Source organism: Musca domestica, unplaced genomic scaffold, assembly GCF_030504385.1.
Source record: "Musca domestica strain aabys unplaced genomic scaffold, Musca_domestica.polishedcontigs.V.1.1 18, whole genome shotgun sequence".
Lineage (NCBI taxonomy): Eukaryota > Metazoa > Arthropoda > Insecta > Diptera > Muscidae > Musca > Musca domestica.
This window is the reverse complement of record NW_026712238.1, coordinates 4,453,023-4,480,691: the sequence shown is the minus strand read 5'-3', so window position 1 is coordinate 4,480,691 and position 27,669 is coordinate 4,453,023. Positions and strand designations below refer to the sequence as shown.

Below are 27,669 nucleotides of genomic sequence, written 5' to 3'. Positions count from 1 at the left end.
TAGCTGTTTCTGAACCGATTTTCTCCAAATTTTTTGTATTTGCTTTAAGGCTAATCTCGGTCACATGTGCCAAAATTCGGGCCATTTGGGCTGATATTGGCCATTTGGTGGTCAATTAACCCGAAATCGGTTGAAGATATATATGGGAGCTATATCCAAATCTGAACCGATTTCGATAAAATTTAAAACAGCTATTTCTGTGCTCCATCTAATACCTGGTACCAAATATCACGGTTGTGGAGTGCATAGTAGGAATTCGAGGGACTTAAAGATCAAATCGGATGAAAGATATATATGGGAGCTATAGCTATATCTGAACCGATTTTCTCCAAATTTGATATACTTGCTTCTAGGCCGAACTCGGTTGGGTGTGCCAAAATTCAGGTAATTTGGACTGATAGTGGACATTTGGTGCACATTTAACCCGAAATCGGATGAAGATATATATGGGAGCTATATCTAAATTTGATCCGATTCTCACCAAATTCAATAGGGTTCGTCCTTGGGCCAAAAAAATATTGTTTGGAAAATTTCATCTCAATCGGATAATAAATGCGACCTGCATTTTGTTCACAAGAATACATGGACAGACGGACGGACGGACGGACGGACAGACGGACTGACATGCATAAATCGACTCAGAAAGTGATTCTATGAAGGTTCTCAAAAGTAACTATGGGTCTATCTCGTTTCCTTCTCCATGTTACAAACAAATGCACAAAGACATAATACCCTTACCACTATGTGGTGTAGGGTATAAAAATTTCCACCATAGTATGGTATATTAAATTTGTCATTCCGTTTGTAACACCCCGAAATATACATTTTAGACCCAAAAAATTTATATATTCTTGATAAGCATAACATTCTATGTCGATTTATCAATGTCCGTCCGTCCGTCTGTGGAAATCTCTCTAGCTTCCAAACGAAATGAAGTAGGACTTTTGGTATTTAAAATGGGCCATGTAGGTCCACGTCTTCGCATAGCCCCCATATAACGGTACCTCCCGATATGCGATATTTTGATGATTCTAGCGACATTTTTACCGGAATTGTTTCAAAATTAATATTTAAAGTTCGTAATAGACTTAAGACAGAAAATGGACCATGTATGGCCACGTATTCGTATAGCCCCCATATAACGGTACCTCCCGATATTCGGTATTTTGATGCAACATTATTTATCGGAACTATTTTAAATTTGGCACTTGAAGTTCGTAATGAATACTATAGCCTATGAACGAAAATTGTCTGTGCAGGTCCACGTCTTCGTATAGCCCCTATATAACGGTACCTCCCAATATTCGGTATTTTGATGATTTTAGCGACATTATTTAGCGGAACTATTTCAAATTTGGTATGTGAAGTTCGTAATGAATACTATAGCCTATGACAGAAAATTGCCTATGCAGGTCCACGTCTTCGTATAGCCCCCATAAAACGATATCTCCCGATATTCCGTATTTTGATGATTTTAGCGGCGTTATTAATTGGAATTGTTTCAAATGTCGTATTTGAAGCATGTAATGGATACTACAGCCTTTGACTGAAAGTTGTCAATTCAGGTCCACTTTTTATTCAAAATTCGAATTTGAAGTTCGGAATCGGTACTACAAGGACCACGTCTTCGAATAGCCCCCACATAAGAGGTTTAATTTTTTACGGATTTTTTTTTTTAAATTTTCAATTTCCTTAAATATGGTGGAGGGTATTAAAAGTTCGGCCGATGTATTTTTTTTTTCATTCATCAGCGAAAACAAAGAAATCAGTCGGTCTGCCAACGCGTTTAGCTGACCAAAATAAAATCAGTTTTCAATATAAATTGACAAAATTTTTTGTTAGTTCAAATTCCTCCACAAATTTCAAATTTCATTGAAATCGGCCGAAAATACATATGGAAGCTACATATATCCAAATCTGTACTGATTTGAATATAATTTTCAAATGTATTTTTGTACCAAATTTCGTTGTGAAATTGGCCGAAAATATATATAGAAGTTATATTCAAAACTCAACCGATTTCTATATAATTAAATTTTTTAGGAAATTCCGACACTCATTCAAAATTTTATTGAAATCTAACATACATATCATATTTGGTGTATTAAATAAAGGAAATCGGTCGAAAATATATATGGGAGCTATATCCAAATCTGAACCGATTTCAATGTAATTTATCAAAACTCTGTATAAAACTTCAACTCTACAAGCGCTGCCGCTGAGGAGCAAGTTTCCCTTCAGAGCGATAAGGATAAATCAGTACTCTGCTTTATATACACCTATTCTACGAGATTGCGAACGTTGTAATATGCAGTACTGTTTAGTATTTTTCGTACCCTTACTATGGGGATCTCGTCTAATTACACACAGTCAGTAAATCAGTTTTTATGTAAATATGTTAAGTCCTAAAATGCCAACAGGTATTATAAAATGCATATATTTGCATTGAAATATTAAATTGGGGTCTTACCTGGGGATGGGTCATTCTAAGAATCAAAGAGTGTTGTACGGTTTGAAATGTTATAGTATTTAAAAAACACTCATTTCGGTTTAAAGTACCAAATTTGATGAAATTTCTAAAACATACAGGATATCACAGATCTGGGATATTTTTATGCAAGAAATTCTACATTTTTGCTATAAGCATGCTACACCATTTTATTCAGCATTTTACAATGTATAGATTCTAGGTAGTTAGTTATATTGATATTGTTCCAATTTGTGGGCCTAAAATTGCTTAATAAAATATATTGGAAGAAATAGTAACTTGGAGTTAAAACTGTGTTATTCAATAGAACTCATTTCAAATTTCTTTGTAACTTCTAATATTTAAAATCCTTTATTTAATGCTTGCATTTATTTTCTATGTTAATTTTGTGCGTTATTTACCTCCTTCTTTCCATTTCACAATGTCGAATTAAATTTATTACTTGAAAATTAAATTTATTTTTTAAATTTATTTTAAATTTTTAAATTCGTTTAATAACATTTCGTTCGATATTGTGAAAATATACTGTTCACCTTTTAATGTCCATAGATTAGGAGAAAATCCCCTTCTTGTTTTTGTCGTTGTTATATTTTTAAATGTTTGTATAGTTCCCTCCCTTTATAAAAAAATAACTTTCTTCTATTTGATTTTACTTAACCTTACCCTAAATGTATTGTTTTAACAACTGTAAGAGATTTCGTTCAATTGTTAATTTCGATTACTTTCTTCCTTCTATATGTGTTGTTAAAATTTTATATAATGTTATTTCACTTTATTTTATAACCGAAAAAAAAAACAAAACAAACTTCAATTAATACTCTATAATTTTATTTAATTTCTTTGTCGAAACAAAAAAATATATAAAAAAATACAACGAATATTTTTATTGAAATTATGTAAGTAAATTATTTTGATTTCATCAAAATGAAAGCAAAGTTTTTTTAAATTAACTATTACCACAAAGTATTTTCGATTACAAGAATTATAACTCACGTATTTTCTTAACACTCACACACATATACACAAATCACAATCGTATTATGTCTCATAGGTCTAGAGAGCATTTCAAAAAAAAAAAAAAAAAAAAAAAAAATACAAATACAAATACAAATAAAGCTATTACAAAATAGTAATTAGTTAGCGTTCATACAAAAAGAAATACAACTACAACACTAGTTGCACATTTCCCAAAAGAAATTGGTAGAAAAAATTCAAACAAACCTTTGCAAACATTATGCTTCATAATATTAGCTGAGAAATTGAACATTTGAAAGTCCGAAGATGACTACACCATTTACACTTAATTATTATAAACTTTTTAAAATCATTCAATTTAACATCAATATGCATAGACATTAATCATTAACAAACAATTGCATACCAATCTGAAAAAAGAAATGACACACGCCAAAATTTAAAAAGAATTTATAGATAAATAATTTATTAAAAAATATATATTTAAAAAATAAAAATTTAAAAAAAGGCAATACATACTAATGTACGTATTTTTGTTGTTAATTAATTAACCAAAAATGAGTCAAAAAATTTTGAAGTATCCCCTACACCTATGTATTACCTCTTTATAAAAATACATGTATTATGAAAAGATTTTGCGTATTTATTAATATGTAATCCCAACCTAGGATCGTTAGTAACTCCAAAGAACATGACTTGATGACCCGTATTAGTTATAATTTTAGATTTATACGAAGATATATTTTTAATAAATATTTCCAGACTACATTTTCAAAAAAAAAAAAATAAATAAATAAATAAATAAATAAATTTTTTTTATATTGGTATTGGTTGTTAAGCCACTATTGTGGCCATTACACTGTTCAACACGAAAAACAATTGCAGAAAAAATACAGCAGATTATAAAATATATATAAAAATATAGCTAAAAAAGAAAACAGGTGCATCGGAGTTTTAAATATTTATATCGCAAAGAAATTTGAGGCTGAATTTTTCGACCTCATTCCAATTTTTGCAAATTTTTGTATTGTTTTGTAATATTTTGTTCTAAAATTTTAACCCTCAAAAATATTCTTGAAAACTAACTTTAAATGAGAAATTAAAATTCTGCAAATCGTCCAACAAATATCCACCATAAGATTCCAAGAAAGAAATGCATATTTCCATTAGACATCGAAAGATACATGAATCAATTTAAAAAAAAAAAACGTCAGGTAAAAAAGCAGCTAATTTTTTATGCTCACTAACATTTGGAAGAAACTTGAAAATGTTCAAATATTCCGTCCAAAAATATCGCTCAAATGACAACCGTAATATGGGGGCTATGCGAAGACATGCATAAGTAATTTGTGTCATAGGCTGTAGTAACGGTTCCGAATTTCAAATAGCAACCATATAACAGTACCTCCCGATATTCGGTATTTTGATGATTTCGATATATCTATACCTACCGATGTTCGGTATTTTGATGATTTCAGCAACATTATTCAACAGAATCGTTCCATATATCGTACTGGAAGATCCTAATGGGTACTACAACCTATGGCAAAAAATTGTGTATGCAGGTTCAGATCTTCGTATAGCACCATATAACGGTACCTCCCGTTATTCGTTATTTTCGTGATTTTAGCGACATTATTTACCGGAATTATTTCGAATTTCGTATTTGAAGATCGTAACGGGCACAGCCTATGACAAAAAATTTTATATGCAGGTCACGTCTTCGTATAGCTAAAGATCTTAATGGATGCTACAACTCATGGCAAAAAAATTGTATGCAGGTACACATCTTCGTATAGCCTCGATATGAAAGTACCTCCCGATACTCCGTATTTTCATAATTTTTTCGACATTATTCAACGTAATTGTAACAAATTTCGTATATTAAGTTCGTAATGGGCACTACAGCCTATGACAAAAAATTTTATATTTATATTTCCTTTGAAATGGTGGAGGGTATTAAGAGTTTTGCCCTGCCGAACTTAGCTGATTTTTACTTGTTACCTTTATACAAGCAATCAATTATATTCATAGACCTACATTGAAATTATTTGCGGGAAAATGCAAATGAAAAATTTTAGGAAAAAAATATAGTTTAAGTGTAAAAAAAGCCTAAAATCGATGCAACTTTTGCAAATATAAAATTTTAACTATTTTAAAGTTACTCGAAATAAGGCCGAGGAAAATTTCAACAACAAAATTGGAAATATTTACTGCATTTTTGGCTGATGCAAATATTTGTATTATGCATACATATAAACATTTTGTTTTTAGAGAAAATAATCAAATTAGAGAAGTGGTTGAGCTATATTTCTAAGGTTACTTAAGAGTTACAATAGTGGTTTTTAATTATATTTTTGAGGGACAATTCCAGTCATAATCATTGATTTTTATCCTCGACGGACCATCTGAGATAAAGCAGGGAATTTCTTAGAGACTATCCGAGCAAAGATTTAGGACCTTTTTAAGAGGCTTCACAATTGATAATTTTCTTTTAGTTCGCTATTAAAATAACATTTTAAAGGGGAATATCCTGGAGAATTTGGTTTTCTTAAAAATTAAAAAGAGTTACGATCATGAATTATTTAGCAAAAAAAAGAAGGATTTTCCGAGTTATATTTGCATTTTTAACAATGTTCATACATAAACTATCAGCTGCACGTTATTGAACTTTAAAGGGACAATTAGAACTTAAAAACCCATTTTATATTAAACCAATAACTAAAAATTTTTAAGAACGCGTTGCCAAAAATATGTCAAAAATAAGCAATATTTTAAGAACTACTGGACCCAAAATCATTGATATTTTACTGTAGTAAAAATATTTACAGAACATCCCTCTAGAGGTATAAAGAGCAAATACTAATAACCTTTAGATCTCCTGACTTTAATAAAAAAAAATATCCAAATTAAGAAAACATAGATTTAAGAATATTGGAATTGGACTTTGTTGAAAACCCCCAGAATAATTTATAGAACAAAAAGTAATGTGTGTCTTCAAAATTATTTCATATAAGCATGGTATAGGAATATAAGGAAACAGCAAGTGTTGTTGTATAACAAATTTAAAGAAATATCGAAATTTAAAAAAAAATAAATTATAAAAATTATACATTGATTCTTCTATCATACTTCTTGGAAATAAAAATGATTATATTATACACTAGCAGTTACCTTATAATAATTATACAATGCGTATAAGAAAGAAATTTCCAACAAAAAAGTACATCATAACATACTTTTCACAATACATATATGCGACCTTACACACACATATGTATACAAAACAAAAAGCTAATCATTAGTTTTAATAACATTTACACAAACTATGAATTTTTCAATTTTTTTACCTATATTATGACATGTGAATAACACTCTCTCATTTTTTTTCACACTCTCTACCACCAATAGGCTATTTGAAAACTCGTTCAAAACCTCAAGGAAGCTGTACGGGTTTTTGGCGTATTGAGAAAAGTTTTCGTTATTGGATACGAAAAACCGTGAAGAAGCAATGGTTCTATTGGTTTGTCATAGTACTGGTGTTCTTGAATACCGTGTGTGTGGCCGTCGAACACTATGGTCAACCGCCGTATCTATCCGATTTTTTATGTAAGTCAAGCGAACTGATCGCCGAGAGAGAGACACATATACTCTCTTGTGATTGTGTTGTGGTAAACTTGAGTTAATTGGAGAATATTTTTAATGTGTTCTTTTCTCTCTCTCTCTTTCTCTTTGTATTTCCCACTCTGTCCTTCCATTCTCATTCTCTTTACAGACTATGCTGAATTCGTGTTTCTGGGCCTTTTCATGTCGGAAATGTTCATCAAGATCTATGCAATGGGTCCAAGGATATATTTCGAATCGTCGTTTAATCGTTTCGATTGTGTCGTCATTAGTGGTTCGATATTCGAAGTTATATGGTCTGAAGTTAAGGGTGGCTCATTCGGTCTATCCGTTTTGAGAGCGTTACGTTTGCTGCGTATATTTAAGGTGACCAAATACTGGTCATCACTGCGAAATCTTGTGATTTCGCTATTGAACTCGATGAGATCCATCATTTCATTGTTGTTCCTGCTCTTCTTGTTCATACTGATATTTGCCCTACTTGGCATGCAATTGTTTGGCGGGCAATTTAATTTTAGTACGGAAACTCCCGAAACAAATTTCAACACCTTCCCCATAGCCTTACTGACTGTCTTTCAAATTCTAACCGGTGAAGATTGGAATGAAGTTATGTATCAGGGTATTATATCACAAGGTGGCGCTAAAAGAGGAATGATTTACTCTGTGTAAGTTTTTATTTCGTTTTCTTCTTCTCCTATTTCTACTTCTTGCCTACTTCCTGTTGTAATCCCCCGCCTCCCTCCAAAATAATTTTCAGTTTGGCCTTATTTTATTTCTATTTGTTTCAATTTCTTCTCCGATAAATTTTAAATTTAGATTTTCTTAATAAAAAAAAAATAAAGAAAAAAAATTCCAATTTCCTTGTACATTATCTAATTAAATTTAACCACCAAAAAATATGAAGATTATTGCTAAAGAAAAAATTAAAAAAACAAATCAAAGCTTTTATCTTCCATTTTAACCCTCTAAAATAAATTAGCTTAGATTGGTTTAACCAATTAATATTAAATGAATTTGTAGCTTCTTTTGTCTATTGTCTTAGTTTTCGTTTTACTGCTTTTATTTTTTTTTTTTTAAATATCATTTTAGTTGTCCTTTTAGTTTCTCCCATTTTCTTAACTATTTTATTCCTACTATAAATGTGGTGTCGCTTTTATCGAAATATCAAAAAGCAAATAAAAAAGAAAGCAAAAAACCCGTACTCATAGGTTATACTTATACTTATTAGTTGAAAACTTCCGCCAAAAAAAGAAAAAAAAAAACAAATTGTTCCTCTCTTCAAATCACCATTGATGTTCAACGTAAAATCATCAATGTTTTCTCAAAACAAAAATTAACCAAAAATGTAGTAAAACTTTCCTTTTTTAGAGTTTTCGAAAACTATCGCTATATTTTTTAAAAAAATATATATTTACAAAAAATTAGAATACCCTATAGATTCGAAGATCAAAATCACAATCACAAAACAAAATAATCATATTTTTGGGGCTATTAGCTAAATTTTATATGAACTTCGAAGCAGTAGAATCTCATTTACATACAATTTTTTTAATTGACAAACTAGAGTATGCTTCTAAGAAATCTTAAAGGAATGTATACAGTAAGAGTAATTTAAGTTAAACACGTCTAAGTTTTTTTTTTTATCTGAGTAAAAGAAATAATTTAAAAAATAATTTATTTAATTGAAATTTTGCCTACAATTGTTATACCATATGTTACAGTCCTAATTTTAAGTCTCAACTTTGCCGACAATATTTCATTGATTACTTGATAGTTTCCACTTCAATTAGATTCTTAAGTATAGTTTTGGAAAAACACATCGCGTAAGAAATGGATGATATGTGTTACCTCTTATTGTCTATATGCTAATTTTCTCAGAAATTTAACGGTTCCAGAAAGTAGCAGAATCTGCTACTTTTACCACATTTACAACGCTGTACTAAATTGGCAAATTTATAAAAAACACAGTCAAACAAAAGCACCAAACCTGTGAATGGCGCCCAATTTGAAAACTTGTTACAAGACAAATGTGACCGAGAAAAAAAAGTAATTTGTAAGGATTTTGACATTTTTTCTAATTTTCCGAGTTCGTACCTAGTGGGTAATGTAGCTCTCTTAGCACTTCAATTTTTAATTTCTCCCATTTTAAAGTTTATATTTAAAAAAAAGTTCGGGAGCATAAAAATTTTCTAAACGAAGTTGTGTAGTAAGAGGCGATAAGCCCTTCACCGACTGATCTGTAATTCTGTGTATGTCAAAGTGGTATCACCAACCGAATAAATAAAAGAGGATGAGTGCCCCGCAATCAGAGCACAGATTTTATCGTTTTAATTCTGTAGTGAAACTTGCTGGCAAGCGGGATTGCTCGAAGAGTGAGAGTTTTATACAGAGTTTGCTTTTGACTCTGTTCTTGTGTGTGACAGCTTTCCCGAGTCACTTCTGTTTGAAAAATTGGAGTGGGAGCGGAATCACCCTCCACCATTTTTTTTAAAAATTTTCAAAAATGCGAAGACATGATAGGACCGATTCAAATGGGAAACCTGAAAAAATCGCTGAAACCACATTTAAAACCATTCCGGTGAATAATATCGCTAATATCATCAAAATACCGAATATCGAGAGGTACCCTTACATGTGGGCTATACGAAGACGTGGGCCTACTTTAAATAAGGAATTTGAATCAATTCCGATGAATAATATAGCTAAAATCATCAAAATACCGAATATAGGTAGGTATCGATATTTAGGGTCTATAAGAAGATCTGGACCTGAATAGACAATTTTCTGTCACAGGCTGTAATACCCACTAGGAACTTCAAATGCGAAATTAAAAAAAAAATCGGTGAATATTGTAAATTAAATCGTCAAAGTATCGAATATAGGGAGGTTCCGATATATGGGGCTATACGAAGACCTGAACCTGCATAGACAATTTGATGTCACAGACTGTAATAGCCATTACGAACTATCATTACGAAATTTGAAACGATTCCGTTGAACAATGTCGCTTAAATCATCAAAATACCGAATATAGGGAGGTACAGTTATATGGGGGCTATACCCAAACGTGGACCTATATATATCCCATCGAGGTGCTACTAACGGAATGACTCTTACTCTTAAACGAGCAAAGCAAAAGAGTTTGCTCGTCTTGTTTTTTTCTGCTCCAAAGAGTGCTTCCTCTCGACATCGAGCGAGTTTTACCCTTTTTTCGGAGCTCTGCCCGCAACTTATATCTAGTACCTTTTTTAAGTACACTGCACTGATATTTATTTAAAGTGGTATTACTAGCTTAAAAAAGAGAACAGTTCCACCGCCGCTCAACATATGGCTAATATCTTATTATGAAAAACTCTGCCGAGCTCAGGAAGCTTTACCAAGGCTGATTCAAGCCTCACTTTCCTACCAAATTAGCTATAATTGACATTTCGAGATCTAGGTTTTTAACTCATAAAAATATCAAGGTGCACCATCTGCTGAAATCTCTTTATCTCCTGATTTTCGTTAGTTTGAAGGTTTCTAATTTCACAATGAAATCTTCATAAATCTTCATGTTTTTGATCATTTTCTCTCTTTGGAGTTGAGCTTTTTGTTGAAGACAATGTAACTTCTTATCTTCATTATTTCAAATGTTTAAAACTTCTTTCCGAAAGTTTGATATATATTTAGGTCATTTGAAGGTCTCAGGTTTTAATTGTATGGGACAAAAACGTTCGCCTCTGTTGACTTAATTCTGTTAAATTGTACGGCCAAAATGCGCGTTAACGAAATAACGACTTTGGATGCTCTTCTCTTTGAACGAGATCCATTTCAGGACATTTGGTGCCGTTTCAGCCCCGAAAACGCCCAAACTTGGATCAAATTCAGCGATAGGCGATATTTTTGCCTACTTCTTCTGGTATAGCCCGAAATAAAAAAGAATCAAGTAAAAAAAGGTCGAACTTTTAATACCCTCCACAATATCAAAATGAAACCTTCACAGACTATTTTGTACTTCAAGGATTGTCATCTACCTATTCTTCTTTAATACCAAATTTGAAACAATTTCGTGGGTAAATGTGACTAGGATTATTAAAAGACCGAATATCGGTGATTATTGTTATATGTGCGACATAGAATAACGTGGACCTAATTATTCAATGTTCTGCCGCCGGGGCTAGGACCCATTATGAACTACAAATACCAATTTTTGGACAAATCCGTTCAAAAAATGCCAAAAATCATCAAAACCCCGACTATCGGGAGGTAGCGTTATATGGGGGCTATAGAAAAACGTTAACGTTTTTTTTTTGCCACCGGGCCTAGAAACTATTGTGGCCTACAAATACCAATTTTGAGACACATCAGTGAAAAAATGCGTAAAAATACCGATACTAAAACGTCGATCCCAATATCTCATTTTCAATACCAACCATCCTAGACACAATACAAATTGTTCTGCCACATTTTGAAGCGTGATTTCAACAGACAGACAGACGGGCGGACATCGTTAAATCGACTTAGAATTTTAAGCTGATTATGAATATATGGGATCTACAACGAATATTTAGGGATGTTACAAATGGAATGACAAAGTAATTTTCACTCAGAAAGAGGAAAAATCATTCGATTTGGTTCAAACTTTGCAAATCCTTTTATTCTTATCAGAGCTAGAAGGAAGAACTGCCTCTGGTACCTTTACAGTAGTGCATAAAAGCCCGGGTGGAACATTTTGTCTCAAAAATCCGGAATCTGGCCATTATCTTAAGAATCCGCAAGATTTATCATATTTTACTCAGAATATCATATGGTATAACGTATAATATAGTCCTCAATTTTTGAGCAATTTGTTTTTGGAACAAATTAATATATTTTCATAAGATTTTTAGAATTTATTAAAAATTACATAATCTAATTGAATTTAATTCATTCAACATATGGTATAACAAAATAATTAAGTCCTCATTTTAATGTAAGTTAATATTTTTTATTAAAAATTAAAAATCTACATAATCTTCTTGAATAAAATTTAAATTTCATGCTATAAAAATAATAATTTTATATATTAAAGCTTCTTTAATGAATCTATCCCCTTTGACACGTATAAAATGCCCTAATGTTTTTATTCTTGAATAATATTAATAAAATTTAAAGCTTTAAAATTATTAGGTATATTAAACTTTCCAAAGCTTTTAAAAGTTATATTTCATGTATAAATATATGAAATATAAATATATAAATTTTTAAAATTCTTTCTCATAATTATTACAAAAATAGATAATATATCTGTTGATTAATATATAGCTTTTATTTCCTTGGCAAACTCACTCCCTAGTATACATTCCTTTAAGTTAGAAGAAGAAAAAAATTATTTCAAATCATTCAAATTTCCAAAAAAAAACAGAAATTTTATAAAAATGCCCCCATCCCTAATAACACATACCCTTAACAAAGAAAATTTCTAATTTAATGCTTAAAAAGACACGCTACGCTAATGTCCAGCATTAAATAGAGCTTTTCATCCTTACTCAATAGCATATATATTTCAATTTCGAAGGGTTAGTGAATAATTGTTGAGTTGTTGCCTGCCGCAAACCATTTTTGCTCTTGGGGCAAACAACAAAAACAATCACTAAATATTTTGAATCCCTGCTACGATGTTTAGAACGTCGAACCATTAATGTGTACAATCCCTGTTTGTGGTAGTAATCATGAGGATAACTAAATGAAACTTGTGAATCCTTGTTCACCAGCAAAAAACTACGTATAAGCTTTAAAAGTTTGTTTCATTTGTCAAGAAAACAAAATTTGTGTTCTATACCTTAGAAAAATAAATTGGGCCTGGGGCTGAAATTCCATTTCATGCCGATCCCCCATTGCCATTTGACAAATAAACAAACTTTTAATGTAGAAGCTTCATTTCCCAATGCAGGTATTTTCGTAGAGAGAAATATAAAACGTTGTTTTTTTGTATAGCAAGAAACATGTGTATAGTATTATTAATTGTTAGCAAGTTTCTCGTTCAATTTATAAATTAAGAACAACAAATCTAAACATTTCATATTTAGTAGAATTTTTACATAGTTTACATAATTTCGTTACTCAACTCTCAACTTGTAGTTCAACACACAAACACATTTCTTCACTGATTTCTAAATCAAAAAAACACATGATTTCTATTTTCTTCAAATTGTCTTTTAGTATTTGTTGATTGTTTTACAATCAAAATCAACGAATATTCAACATTTGCGTGGTATTTTGCATACATTTCACATTAATTAGATTTTATTTTGTTAGAGTTCCGTTCAGTGCATTTTTAAATTGCATGACCAATATGTAGTTTTCATCAACACAAAAAAAAAACAAATTCTTAAAAATAAATCAAAATGTGTATTTGTCACAAAAATTACAAGTTTCAAATTGAAGGCATTAAACTAAAGACATCATCACAAACGAAAATCGCTAAAAAACGAATTGAAAAATCATCGAAATTGAAAAAAGTTGCACAAAGCAAAATTATATTTCAAATTTTTCCACTATATAAGCTATACAGCTTTTAAACAGCTTTCTTCAAAGTAAACTCGATTTCATCCTTCTTGATATATATATTTTTTGCGCATTTGCTTCAAAATATATTTTTTTGTTTTAAAGCTTATTTTGCTTTTTAGTTGGAAAATTTGTATTGTACAGAAAGTGAATTTTAATGAGAAATTAAAAAAAAAAAAACAAAATTAATTATTTTAAATAGACACTGAGCTGAAATAATTTTATTGTTAAACTTTTATTTAATTTTAAATCTTAAAAATGTACTCCATGTACAGTACTCCATAAACATTTTTTTTTTTGAAAATTTTTTTCAGAACAAAATCGTTCCAAATGGTTTACTTTTTAGCATTAAATAGAAAGAAGTTGAGATTGCTTTAGACTCTTTGGAACGACTTTGTTGGCTGAAACTCCCCAACAAATAATGTCAAAAAAGCTTCATTCTGTACAAAAAACCTCGCTCAATTCACTTTCAGTACAATCCATACGAAAAGCTTTCAATAGATGCAATACAATTTTTAAAAGCACAATATATATATTTAGAACTTTTAAAATCAGGCTTCATAAATAGGAAAAATAATTTTTAAATTAGGACAAAAATCCATCAAAGTATACTTCAGGACAAAAACTTTCTAAAAACTATATCCAAATACTAAATATGGTAGAATGTTTTTAAAAAAAGGTATAAGTTGGACAAAAATTAGGTTTGATTGTGAGTCAAAAATGATTGACAGTGCGACGTGTAACAATATTTCAGTGGCATTGAAAGAACATAAAATAAGATTTAATCCGAAATTAAAATATCCCTGGTGAATAAAAGTAGGCATTCAAAAAAATATTCCAAATGATTCAAAAAAATTTCTTGTCGACTGGTATCAAATTCCGTTCTATATGTCCAAAATTTTTTTTTTTTTGTGAACAAAATTCGTTCAACATAGACCGATAACGTAACGATAACTCCTTCCTCACATTTGAAGAAAAAATGGTCCAATTATGCCTCTGGACCAAAATCCGCACCAAACAGTGACACGTTTTGGGTATATCGGCTTTTCAATGAATACGGGCAAAATCGGCATCTGTAGGTCGATCGTACTCTCTTAGTGAAGCGAAAACTCTTTTTGTTCAGTTTGAATTTATATGTCCTCATACCAAGGTTATTGTGCAAAATTCGTCTCAATGATGCCTCCGCAATTTTCAACTGGTGATAACGGCGGTAAATTGATGGCGTTTCATGCACTCACTGTTTTTGTCTTTTCATGCATTGATTTATCTGTGAGGATGCAGTTTCTTTAATTTTCAATATAATGAACATACAGAGCTGACGAAGCTTCTCTTGCACCTATTCTGAAACATTACCTTGATTTTCAAAATAATATCGCATTATTTACCAGCGTAGTTTAAGTGTATACACAATTATATTCGCTCAGCGGAAGGACAAAACAAATTGTTTTTCAAATCTGACATCCGCTAAGTGTTTCCATTCACGAAATAAGCAGAAATTCAAAAAGAAAACGTGAGATTGCGGGCCCTATAAATATAATACCTCTTGGTCTCCTCTCTTGATCGTCAACGTCTTAGAGACCTCTATTCCTTTTTCCTTTCCCTTTCGTAATTTTCTTAAGTCTGAGTGACATGCCTCGATCTTTTATGTATGGAAGATCTCTCTCTCTCTCTCTCTCTCTCTCTCTCTCTCTCTTTGTCTTCTACATACAGCTGACCCCTTGTAGTTTTTTTTAAACCCTAGGAAAGTTTTTCATAAATAGTGCATAAAATTAAGAAAATTGCATGAGTTGGTTGTATGGTCTAGATTATTTAGTGGTTGAAAATTAATGCATAAAAATCTTCAATCGCGATACAAATGGTACATCCTTAGTTCAATTTTGGCATACTCTTTTTAATATTTCGGCCGGTACCTCACGAATAAATACCTCAATTGAAGCGGGCTCATCTGCATAGGCATGAGATTTTACATGGCCCCACAAAAATAGACGTGTCTCGAACGTGAAATAAAATTTTCTCAGTACGTTCATTACTATCGGTGCTGTGTGGCACTGTCTTGGTAAAACCACATGCCATGCAAGCTCTTGCATTTTAGGCAAAAAGTTGGATATCATCTCACTGTAGCACTCACCCTTCACAGTTACGTTACGATTCGCAAGATTTTTGAAGAAATACGGTCTAATGATGCCACCAGCCCATAAACTACATCAACCTGTTACTTTTTTTAATGTATTCTGACTGATATTCCCTCAAAAATCGACAATTCTGCTTTTTTTAGATAGCAATTTAGCCAAAAATGTGATTCCTCGCTAAACACATTTTTTCGATAAAAAAAAGTTGATTTTCGGACTGCTTTGCAGAAGCCCATTCATCGAAAAGTTAGTATTGCGTTTGGTCGTTCAACTTCACCAACTACAATAGGTCATTACATCTAAATTCTTCTGCTGAATTATCCCCGTTGTATAGTTACAGGGGCTCAATTGCTGCGAACGGCGACTGAATCGAGTATTGATGGTCATCATTAATACTAGCAGATACAGCTGCAAAATTGTAAACGAATTGCCTGTTTAAAGTCTGATAAAGTAAATTTAGTGCGAAATTTAGTCACAGTAGCCCGAACAGCCGCTTCAGTGGGTCGATGAAACTGATCATAAATTGGATGAAGCGTCATATGAAATTTCGTAACAGAAAAGGCATTTTCATAAAAAAAAATCAATGATTAAAAAGCTTCGTTCGTTTATAGCACGATTTATTGTTAAATCATAGCCCAAACTCAAGTGGTAATAGTCAAACAAAATATTAAGAAGATAATACCTAAAAAATCACTCTTTAGAAGACCTATATTGGTATTTTATAAAGAAGACATCTTGGGTTTCCCTTTGTCTTTTATTTAATTACTCCTTGGTATTTTATTTTTATGTACGATGACTAGGAGCTATATAAAATAATTCTATGAATATATAATAATATATATTATAATGTATAATAATATATAATTATAATAATATAATTCTATGAATATAAATATATAACTTCACAAATCTGAATTACTTCATCATTTAAAGAAGCTCAAAACCAATATTTAACCTGTATTTACTTAAGGTGACAATAACTTCACAGTTTCTAGCACACCACTGGAATTACAAAACTTTATTTTTCCCACTCACACACACGTTGCATTATCGATCATTTTTGACAAACACCAGTTTTGGATGAACAAAAAGAAAGTAAACTACCAATAACCAACACACGTTTATTACACATTTTATACGAGCATGAGTTAAATACAAACTACATACGCATGCATGCCAGATTTTTATGAAAGATTTTTAAATGTCAAAAAAATGTTATACCCCCAGGTGGACAACTGCTTGTCTCCAAAAATACTCTTGGATTTCGAACAAATGGAAGATGATCGTAAAAAGGGAAACAACGTTCTACATAAAAACAAAAACATTTTTATAATCTTTCCATTAATTGGAATTTAACTTAAAAATTTAAGATATCCATTTGGAGGTATGCTTAAAATTTTCAGTTAAATTCTTTTGCGAAAAATGCAAAGCCATAATATTGTAGAACTAAAAACAAGATATTATAAAAATGTTTTTCTCCAAATAATTTCAAGTAAATTTTAAAGCCGAAATAGAATATGCAAAATTTGGAAAATTTACTTATGAAATTAGGTGATGGATTTTAATCGAGTTCTGGCGAAAGCTCAACACATCAATCAATCAATCAATATTTGCCTTAAACTATTTTTTTCTTCCCCCTCTTCGTACATTGTAAGCTATTTGTATCTACTAACAATTGAAAAAAATATTTTGTAAATTTTCTCTCATTTTATATATAAGTTGCAGCTTCATATTATGGACTACCTCTAACTCTTATTCTACGCTATCCTTTACCTCTAAGTAAAACCAATGCTACATACCAACATGTGTATATGACATTTGTATATATGAGTTTATTTCTTAGATCTAAGGTTTTTTACAATAGTTTTTAACTTTTTTAAATAACTTTTTTTTGAAATTAATAACAATTTTCTACGCGCTCTACAAAATGCTTTAATTCTCCGAACAAAAAAAAAAAAAAAGAGTAACAAACGGGATACAAATCTTTTGGCAAGACTAACGTTAACGAACAACAGAGAGTTATCATACCTACCTACCGACATACACATAATGTGTATATATTTAAACAATTCGATATACAATTTATTTCTCCAAATTGTATGTTGAATTGAATTTAAATGTTGATGTCTTCAATTGTGAAAACTTTAGAAAACCTATTGAAATTTTTTGTTTTATTGCAAAAAATTTATATAGATTTTCTTCAGTTTTCCCTTATTAAATATTGTATATTTTATTTAATATTTGCAAATTTTTTAAAAACTTATTTCATGCATTACCTTTCCATATAAATTCATTTTGTTACAGGAAAATGGTGTACAGTACAAAGAGTAAAATGAAAAGTGTTAAAATGTTGAATGTCGCCTCTAAAAATGCCTCAATTTTTTCTAACGACCTTACATTTGATTTAAAGAAAGACTCTTTAAAGACTTCTTAAGCCCTGCACAACGTGTCCTTGTGCATTTGTTTGTAACATAGGAAAGGAAGCGAGATAGACTCGTATTTTCTTTTGATGATCTGCATAGAATCACATTCTGAGTCGATTTATGCATGTCCGTCCATCCGTCCGTCGGTCCCTGTATTTCTGTAAAAAAAAGTGCAGGTCGCATTTATAGCCCGCTCTCGATGAAATTTTGCACAAGCAATTTCTTCGGCCCAAGGACGAACCTTTTTGATATTGCCGATAATCAGTGAAAATTTAGATAAGCTCCCATATATATCTTCGTCCGATTTGTTTTTTAGTGTACACAAAACGGGTAATATCAGCGACCAAATTGAGCCCAGAATCAAGAATGTCAAATTTGGTAAAAATCGGTTCAGATACAGCCATAGCTCCCATATATATTGCTCATTTTTGTCCTCCGTAGCCGTAATATGCACTCTATAACAACGATATTTGGAGTAATATATCAAATACAGCTCAGAAATGCCTTTACTAAATTTTATCGAGATCGGTTCAGATTTGGATATAGCTCCCAAATGTGTCTTCGTCCGATTATCCTTTTATTGTGCACAAAACTTGTAATATTAGCCCAAATCGGATGGAATTTAGCACATACAACCAAATTGAGCCTAGAAACAAGCACGTCAAATTTGGTAAAAAACCGATTCAGATATAGCCATAACTCCCATCTATATTGTTCAACCGATTTGTTATATTTGTTCTTCACAGCCGTAAAATGCACCCGTAACAACGATATTCGGGGAAATATATCAAATGCAGCTCAGGAACCTCTTCGACAAATTTTACCAATATCGGTTCAGATTTGGATATAGCTCCCATATACAGGGTGAGATGAAAAACTGCAACAAAGTCAAATGCCATAATTTTTACACATTTTTAAATTTTATTGAATGAAAACAAAAAAGTATCGGAAATACCATCACATTTTAGAATAAGTGTAGATTTGATCGAATTGGTCACCTTTGTCACGAATTATGGCCTTCAAACGACCAATGAAACCGTCACACGCTGCCCGAACGTTGGTCTGTGGTATTTTGGCCCTTTCCCGACGCTTGCTTTAGGTCATCGACACTCTGGTATTTTTTAGTGCCAACCCTGCTTTCTAAAATACTCCAGACACAATAGTCCTAAGGATCGGAATCCGGGGATTTGGTGACCATTGTGCGCTGGAAATGAAGCGAGGAACCTCATATTGTAACCATTCTTGGGTGGCGCGTGTTGAGTGCGTTGGTGCTGAGTCCTGTTGGAATGTCCAAGGTCTACTTTGATACATACTCCAGAATATTTTCAGGATAATAATCGGCATTTATTCTCATGCCACGGTCGATTAATACGAGTGGAGAGTGACCATTGGCTGGTATGGCGGCCCACACCATTATCATGGCCGGCGCTTGAGTTCTGGTGGCCAACCAAAGGTACACATTTTCAGCTGACCTTTTTGTTTGTTTGCAAACTGCTGGACAATACAGCTCAGAAACACCTTTCGAAAAAATTTTTGGAGATCGGTTCAGATTTGGATATAGCTCCCATACCTTTATCCGATTTCAAGTTATTTGCACCAAATATATTATCATATAAGCCCGAATTGAAAAGGCATACATGTCTCGGCAAATTTGGCAAAAATTGATTCAGAGGAGGATATTCCTCCCTAGTTCTTTTGGACTAAATTATAACTATAATCATAACCATAATTTGGTAAATAAATCTCATTATACTGTACGCCATTTTCATCAAATAATACTCATTAAAACCATAACATGTCATTGTCAAATATTTAAAACATATTTTATAGCTTAAATTCATTTTAATATATAGCCTTATTCTCATCAAAAAAACAAACCATTTAAATTATGCCCTTCATATGCAACTTAAACATAATCTCTTTCTCTCTTATTATCACAACAAATAACCCAATTTTATAATTTTCGTATTTTTTATCAATTAATTTTTGTTTACAAATGGCTTCAAAGAAAGTCTGCAAGATCCCCCACAATTTAAATTCCTACAAAAAAAAAAAAAAACTATTCAATTTCAAGCTAAAGAAACTTTAAACCTTATGCAAAACATTATATCTCTCTCTTTCCCCCTCAAAATAAAACAAAAAAACCATTTTAAAAAATTAAATACAACAATGGTTTACAACATCATCATGCAACGATCCGGCCCATTCAAATGACCCTCCGTCGTCGTCGAACGTTTTGCTGAAAAATTCAAATCAATAATTTTCTTGGCGTGTACCACAACAACAGTTACTTTATCGTTTTGGTACTCTTCGGTAATTATACATTGCTAAACGTGTTCTTGGCTATCGCTGTTGATAATTTAGCAAACGCCCAAGAATTAACTGCTGCCGAAGAGGAACAAGTCGAGGAAGATAAAGAGAAACAATTACAAGAATTAGAGAAAGAAATGGAAGCGCTACAAGGTGATGGCGTCCATGTCGAGAATGGTGGCGAAGGTGCTACGGCGGCCAAAGTGAAGAGCAAAAAGAAGGAGGAGGAAAAGAAGGAAGAGGAAGAAGTTACGGAGGGTCCAAAACCAATGTTGCCATATTCATCAATGTTTATATTATCACCGACGAATCCGTAAATACTCATTTTGTATTCTCTCACTCTATATATATATTCTCTGTCTCTCTCTGTCTGTGTCTGTCCGTCTGTCTACAAGTCTTTCTAGCTCTATTTTATTCTCGTCTGTCTTTATATCGATATCTATAATATGTATTTATATCATTTCTACCAAATATTCTCATATTTGCTTTTGATTTTTCTTGAAAAACTTAATCTTTTATCTTTTCGCTATACATAAAAAAATAATGATTAAGTTCTGTTTTGTGCGAGAAAAGGGTTAAGTATTTCGTAGCATTCTATTTTCAAGTTTTTTTTTTCTTGAGGACGTGAAGAGGGATCTGGAAATTATAACGTTTAGTTCAAAATTTTTTTTTGTTGGGCGCCAAGTATGAACCATAACATTTGCTGAATAAATCTTGGTTAAATGGCATTGTTCTTGTGCCCAGACAAAATTTCTACTGTAATCTTTTAAGTTTAGAGATTTCTTACAACAAAAATTGGATTTTCCAACATATGCTAAGACCTTATCTTACATGGGCGAAATTCTTCAACATTTTGAAATGCTTCAACATTAAAAATATCAAGGTTCAAAGCATTGAAATTAATCAAATAAATCCCTAATATATTTGATTTTGTTTTAATTTTGAGATAAAAATACCATATTTCTCCCTTAGTAAGAAACCCCTAACGGGAGCAGGAACGTGATCATAAGAAACAAATTTTACTTGGGCACCAAAAATAAGTGATATCTCTTTGAATTAAAGTTAAATCAGGCGCCAGTTTCTATTAATTCTGCAATGAATTTCAATGTATTGCTCTTCTTGAAATTAAAAAAAAAAAAATATATATATATATATATATTTTCGATCTCCATTAACTAGGAAATCCTAATCAGAGAGCTAATCTATGAAGCAAATTTAGCTTGGGCGTCAAAATTAAGTGATACCATTATTTGGGTCATACTGTGGGAATAGTTAGTAATAGAAACTATTAGGACCATGAAACGAGATTGGTATAATACTATTAGCAAAGAAAAATATCAAATTACAAGTAAGAAAAATATTTCTTCCTTGGACGCCAAAATAACTTGAAATGGTTATTTTAGATATTGTGAAGTGAAACTGTGGTGACTTCAGATACCATATGAGGAATTTTTTTCCAGATGGCGCCAGAATCATAAGGTTTGTGCACTTTACTAGGTTGTTTCGATTGGGCGCCATACATCATAGTTAAACCGCAAATTAAAATTAAATTTTCAACATAAATTTATTAGTCAGGATAAAAATGGGTTTCAACAGATTTTTTTTTTCATTAAACATAATAGGATTTTGATTGGGGTCCAATATTAATGAAATTTCTCGGTATATCAAATAATAGACGAAATAAAGAAATTAGACTTTTCATTGAGAGCTAAAATAAATTCGTATTTTGAGACCATCATCAGATTTTGAAATATAAATGGTAGCCGCCCTGTTTAGCACCGTACATGAAGAAAATTTCATATTTTCCAAAACTACTTTTATGAGAGGAAAATATTGTGGCTGATATAGAAAGAAAATGTTTCTCGTTGGGCGCCATAATTAAATTCAATATTTTCTCTATGTAATTCATAGAATTTTTTTCTGTATAGAAACTGTAATGGGTGTATTTTTATGAACTCGAAGTGTTTTCTCGCATCAGTGGTACCTTTTGGTCACTAACCGAGGAGATGGTGCCTCCAGTGGGAGCCAAAATATAAAAGTGCTTTGTAACACTTTCTTTGAGTTCTACCGTTGGGCGCTATTAAACATTTAAAGAAATTTAAACATAAACATTGACAAAATTTTTCAAAGTAATCGCAAAGCGGTCCAAAGGCTATTATTGAAATAAAACAAATCTAATTGGGCGCCAAATTACATGAAATCGTTCTATGGGAAAATTTTCGGAAATTCTAGAAAAGTTTAACAAAAACACATACAATTCAGAAAAATTTATAAAATTTAATGTTTGAATATTGTTTCATGCAAATATTGAATAAGAGTGAGCCTGAAAATTGTCCATCTCCTTAGTCCAATTTTGACGTACTCTTTTCAACTTTCGGCTGGCATCTAACGAATAATTGCTTCCAATGCGTCAATTAATGCATCTTGTCTTTATAGAGATGAAATTGACCTAACCCTACAAGCAATGCCCTCTCAATGAACCCATTGTAAAGAGTAATACAAGTTCATTTGACTAATACAAGTTGGATATCTACATTACATTACGATTCGTACTTCGTGAAGAAGTACAGTCCAATGGTGCCACCAGCCACCAACTCGCACCAAAGTGTGACTTTCCTGGATAGCTTTTTCCATTGGTAGCTTTTGGAATGTATCTGGCTGATCCTTACTCCAGAACCGACAATTTTGATTGTATACGTTCCCATTGAGCCAAAAATATGCTTTGTCGCTGAAAACAATTTTCCATATAACTTTAGAATTACCCAGATGAACAATAGATATGTTTTAATGGAACATTGACGTAAACTCAATTATTTTCTTTAGACATCCAAAGAACGCAGTGTAAAATCCCAATAAAAATTCTTTATTTTTATTTAACAATTTTCGGGGTTAGTTTCTTAGATTGAAAATTGATGTCTCAATGGATCCCAAGATTAAATGAAATCGGTTTGTGGAAAAGTTTTCTTTAAATTTTGTGTTCTACTAATATTTGAATTCGAAATAAGGAGATGGCTCTTTAGTTGGGCGCCACAATCAACCGATTGAAATTTATTTGAATATTTTCGGGATTTTCGATCCTCCAATTAAAGAACATTTATCTTATAAATCCTTTGTTATTTGGCGCTCAGAAACAGGAAATAATTTGGGCACGTAGTTGGTACAGGTCTCTTCAATGGGCCCGTTCAACGTTTTAGTCTAAATTTATTGGAATAATCTCATTTATTTAATATTCCTTTTTCTCGATGATAAACAAAATAAAGACAATTCTATGCAATCGAATAATACTGCGAATTATCTTCCTTCCTTCAAAATCTATTTTTACCTCGGGAAAGTCCTTAACTTGGCTCTTTCCGCAAGTTTGTCTTATTTCGTTCTCTGGATATTATTCCAAGAAAATTTGAAACCCTGGAATTTCCAGCTCCCTCTCACACATCCTCCTCTCATTACTCATAACTTTCACATTCGTAAGAATAATATCTATTCTAATAACTCATCATATCTTCTCTAAGTTAGACGAATAAGCTATGTATATTTTTTTCAATAATAATCTCTAAATGTTTGTCTTTCTTAAGCAAGGTAAACGAAACAAATGATTAATATAAACTTTTTCTCTTTTTTATATCCTCTTTTTGGTTTTGGTTTTTTTTTTTATTTCATTTTTGTATGTTGACTCCCTGTTTTCTTATGGATTTGTGGATTTTTATGTTACTTTTGATCATTTATGATTTGATGATCATAACGTCATCACCATCATCATTATCAACTGCTTTGCATGATGCACGTTACGAAAACCAAAATCATCATAAATACAATGCCTTGATGTACTGCTAAATATTCAACAATACAATACCCTACTTGCCAACTCTATCATCGATCATGGAATAAATCACGAAAAAACACGAAACCGATAAACAAATCACCCCTCAAAAAAAAAAAAATGAACAATTTGAATGCGCCCGAAAAACAAAAAAACACCCACCAACACCAACAAAAAATTGCTTTGACCAAAACAACAACAACAACAAAATTGGATATTATTGAAAACACCTACACCACCCGAACCAACAACAACAAACACCCCCACACATGCAATTGGAATGACAAAATTTTGAAAATTGAAAATCGCAAAATATTTTGGCGAAATACAAATAAAAAACAAATTCGAAAACCCTACCCCCTGAAACAAAAACAAAAATCAAAATCCAAAAAAATACAGCATCAGACGTGGCGCCCATTGGGTCGTTAATTTACGTTACTTTGATTTTTTCATTATGGTCGTCATCTCATTGTCATCGATAGCGTTAGCGGCTGAAGATCCCGTTCGTGAGAATTCACCACGAAATAAAATTTTGAATTATTTCGATTATGCATTTACCGGCGTATTCACAATAGAAATGTTACTGAAAATTGTAGATTTAGGTGTTATATTACATCCTGGCAGCTATTTAAGAGAATTCTGGAATATTATGGATGCTGTGGTCGTTATATGCGCTGCTGTTAGTTTTGGTTTCGATATGAGCGGTAGCAGTGCTGGACAAAATTTATCAACAATCAAATCGTTGCGTGTCCTCCGTGTCCTGCGACCATTAAAGACAATTAAGCGCGTACCCAAATTGAAAGCCGTCTTCGACTGCGTAGTGAATTCATTGAAAAATGTTGTTAACATTCTAATCGTGTACATATTATTTCAATTTATATTTTCTGTCATTGGTGTACAATTATTCAATGGGAAATTTTTTTATTGTACGGACGAAAGTAAACATACTGCCGAAGAGTGCCAGTAAGTAAAAATCCAAATATTTAAATTTTTTTTGTTTTTATTTCAATTTTGATTTCGTTTTTCAATTTTAAAAAAATATTATTTTGTTAAATTTTTTTTTTTAATTTTCAAAATATGTTTTTTTTTTTCGAAACCATATAACAAGTTTTTTTTTTTTTGTTTCCTTGGTATTGCTAACAACAATTAAGCTACAATTTAACAAATAGTCCTGTCTGTCTAGGTCCATACTTGTTGTCGTAATTTCATTTCTTCTTCAAATCTAGAAAGCTAGAAACTTAAAACAAATCTACTTTTTTGTGTGTTTGTTCTTTTCCTTAAGAATCGCTAACAAAACTTAAGTGTTTTTTTTTTTAGAAAACAAACCAACAATCAAATATTTTTTTTTTTTCACATTTCACTTAAGTGTAACCAGCTAAACAAATACAACAACTACACTGATAACAACAACAAGTAGTTTAACAAACCTTAAATACAATTTAAAAACACACACAAATGACACGCCCACATTTCTGTCTGTTCTCTGTTGTTTTTTTGTAAACTTCGTCGTTTGAAAAAATAAACGTAACTCTACGTCTATATTTTAGTTACATCTTCTTCTTCTACCACTACTCTTGTATTTCTCTTCATTATTCAAGTATTTTCGTTCCACATAAATAACAATAACAACAAAAAAACGCAACGTACTAGATTCGCGAATATCTTTTGTCTCGTCTGCCTATATCCATATTTTCCATGATTAATTTCGTTTTTCCAAGTCTTATCAACTTATCAACGCTCTTTTCCTTGAATCCATGAAATCCCTCCTAAATTTTGAAAAAAATAAATAATAATTTTAGTTTTAAATTCATCCTCAATTTTAGACGTTCCATTTGATTTTGTTAACAAAAAAATAGTTGAAAATAATATTTATATTTCATTACCAAAAAAAAAAAGAATATAGAAAATTAATTGTAAATACATTTCTCTAGACAAATATTTGATCGATATAAATTTATGTTGCTAATTAAAAAATTAGTTTAAATTAGACTATTTTCAATGTAGTGATGGTATTATAACAAATATTTTTACAATCTGAAAATCAACACACACTTTCAAATATTCCCGAATTACAGATATTTATTTATTTTTTAAATTTAATTTAATGTTTAAATTAGTTTTTGATGACTATAACATTATTACACCGGGTTAAATCGCATAAAAATTTAGATATTTATACATCCATGTTCGATTTTGTACTTGCAATTGAAAGCCGCTGTCATACCCTCAGTCAAATGGCTACATGGGGTATATATGATGATCGAAATAACAGTTTTGGGCCCCAGGTCTCTTTGGACGAAATTAGTTTGAAGACATTTGGAGTCGATCCAGCTGTGTCCGCCTGTTCGCCACAATAACTATAACTTTGGAAGTGATCAAAACTCTCGAAATTTGTTATTTAGGTCTCTATTGGCGTCTGTTGTTTTTAGGTCTCTATTGGCGTCTGTGGTTTTTTATGGAGGTGGTTTTAGAAATGCATCCTAGATTTGTGCGAAAATTTCTAAATGATACAAAGTTTGGTATTGGGTGAAATAACAATGATGGAATCCAAAAATTTTTGGAGGTGGGCAATATGCTCTACTCAAGGGTTGCCGTTTGAATAATCATAACTCTTATATAATATAAAATAAAAGTCCGATTGTCTTCAAATTTTGCATAACACAAAATTTCTGAAGATGATATATGGAGGACCACTGCTTCTAGAAAAATGGAATACATCCCATCCACTCTTTGTTGTATCTCCCCGAAAAGTTTAACATTTTCAAAAAAAAAGTTTCACATATATCAAATATAAAGAAGACAAATGTCGATAAAATCTAAACCTGATAAGCCAGACTTAGGTCCGGTGCAAAGCGGAGAATATTGATCCACTCTTTCGGCACCTCCTCCATAATGGGTCATCATTTTGAAAAATCCAAACGAAAGCAAAATATACTTTGAATTGGGAATAACCTTTTAAAGAGTATAATCTTGTATTATCGTTATCATCTTTCCAAGAATTTCAGAAAATCTTATTTGTATCAGGCCTAGAGAGTAGCCGTCGATTTGACTCTTATACACACAAGCTTTTGGTATAAAAGTTGTTTGACAGCCTTTTCTGCCACAGAAGGGGGAGCCTTTTGCGAACTTCAAATAGCAATTTTTATATAATTCCGTTGAAAGATGTGGTTATAATCGGCAAAATATATGATATCGAAAAGTACATTATATGGGGGATATACACTAATGTGGAGTGGACCTGCAATTTTCTGTCGTGGGAGTTGGTGCATAATACGAACTCCAATCCCACAATATGATTTAAATTATAAAAATACCGAATGTTGTTAGGTACGTATATTGGAGCTGAACGAAGAGGTGGGCCTATGTAAAAAATTGTCT

At 31.6% G+C, this 27,669-nt stretch overlaps 1 protein-coding gene across 1 annotated transcript in view; it reads left to right on the top strand.

Annotated features, from left to right (window-relative positions):
• Positions 1-27,669, top strand: part of LOC101889994 (voltage-dependent calcium channel type A subunit alpha-1) — a 206,278-nt gene that overhangs the window by 61,514 nt on the left and 117,095 nt on the right. Inside the window, exons 11-14 of the mRNA XM_059120872.1 lie at positions 6,875-7,072; positions 7,239-7,752; positions 20,452-20,787; positions 24,691-25,254. Of these exons, the coding sequence (XP_058976855.1) occupies positions 6,875-7,072; positions 7,239-7,752; positions 20,452-20,787; positions 24,691-25,254 (1,612 nt within the window). The remainder of the gene's footprint in view (positions 1-6,874; positions 7,073-7,238; positions 7,753-20,451; positions 20,788-24,690; positions 25,255-27,669) is intronic.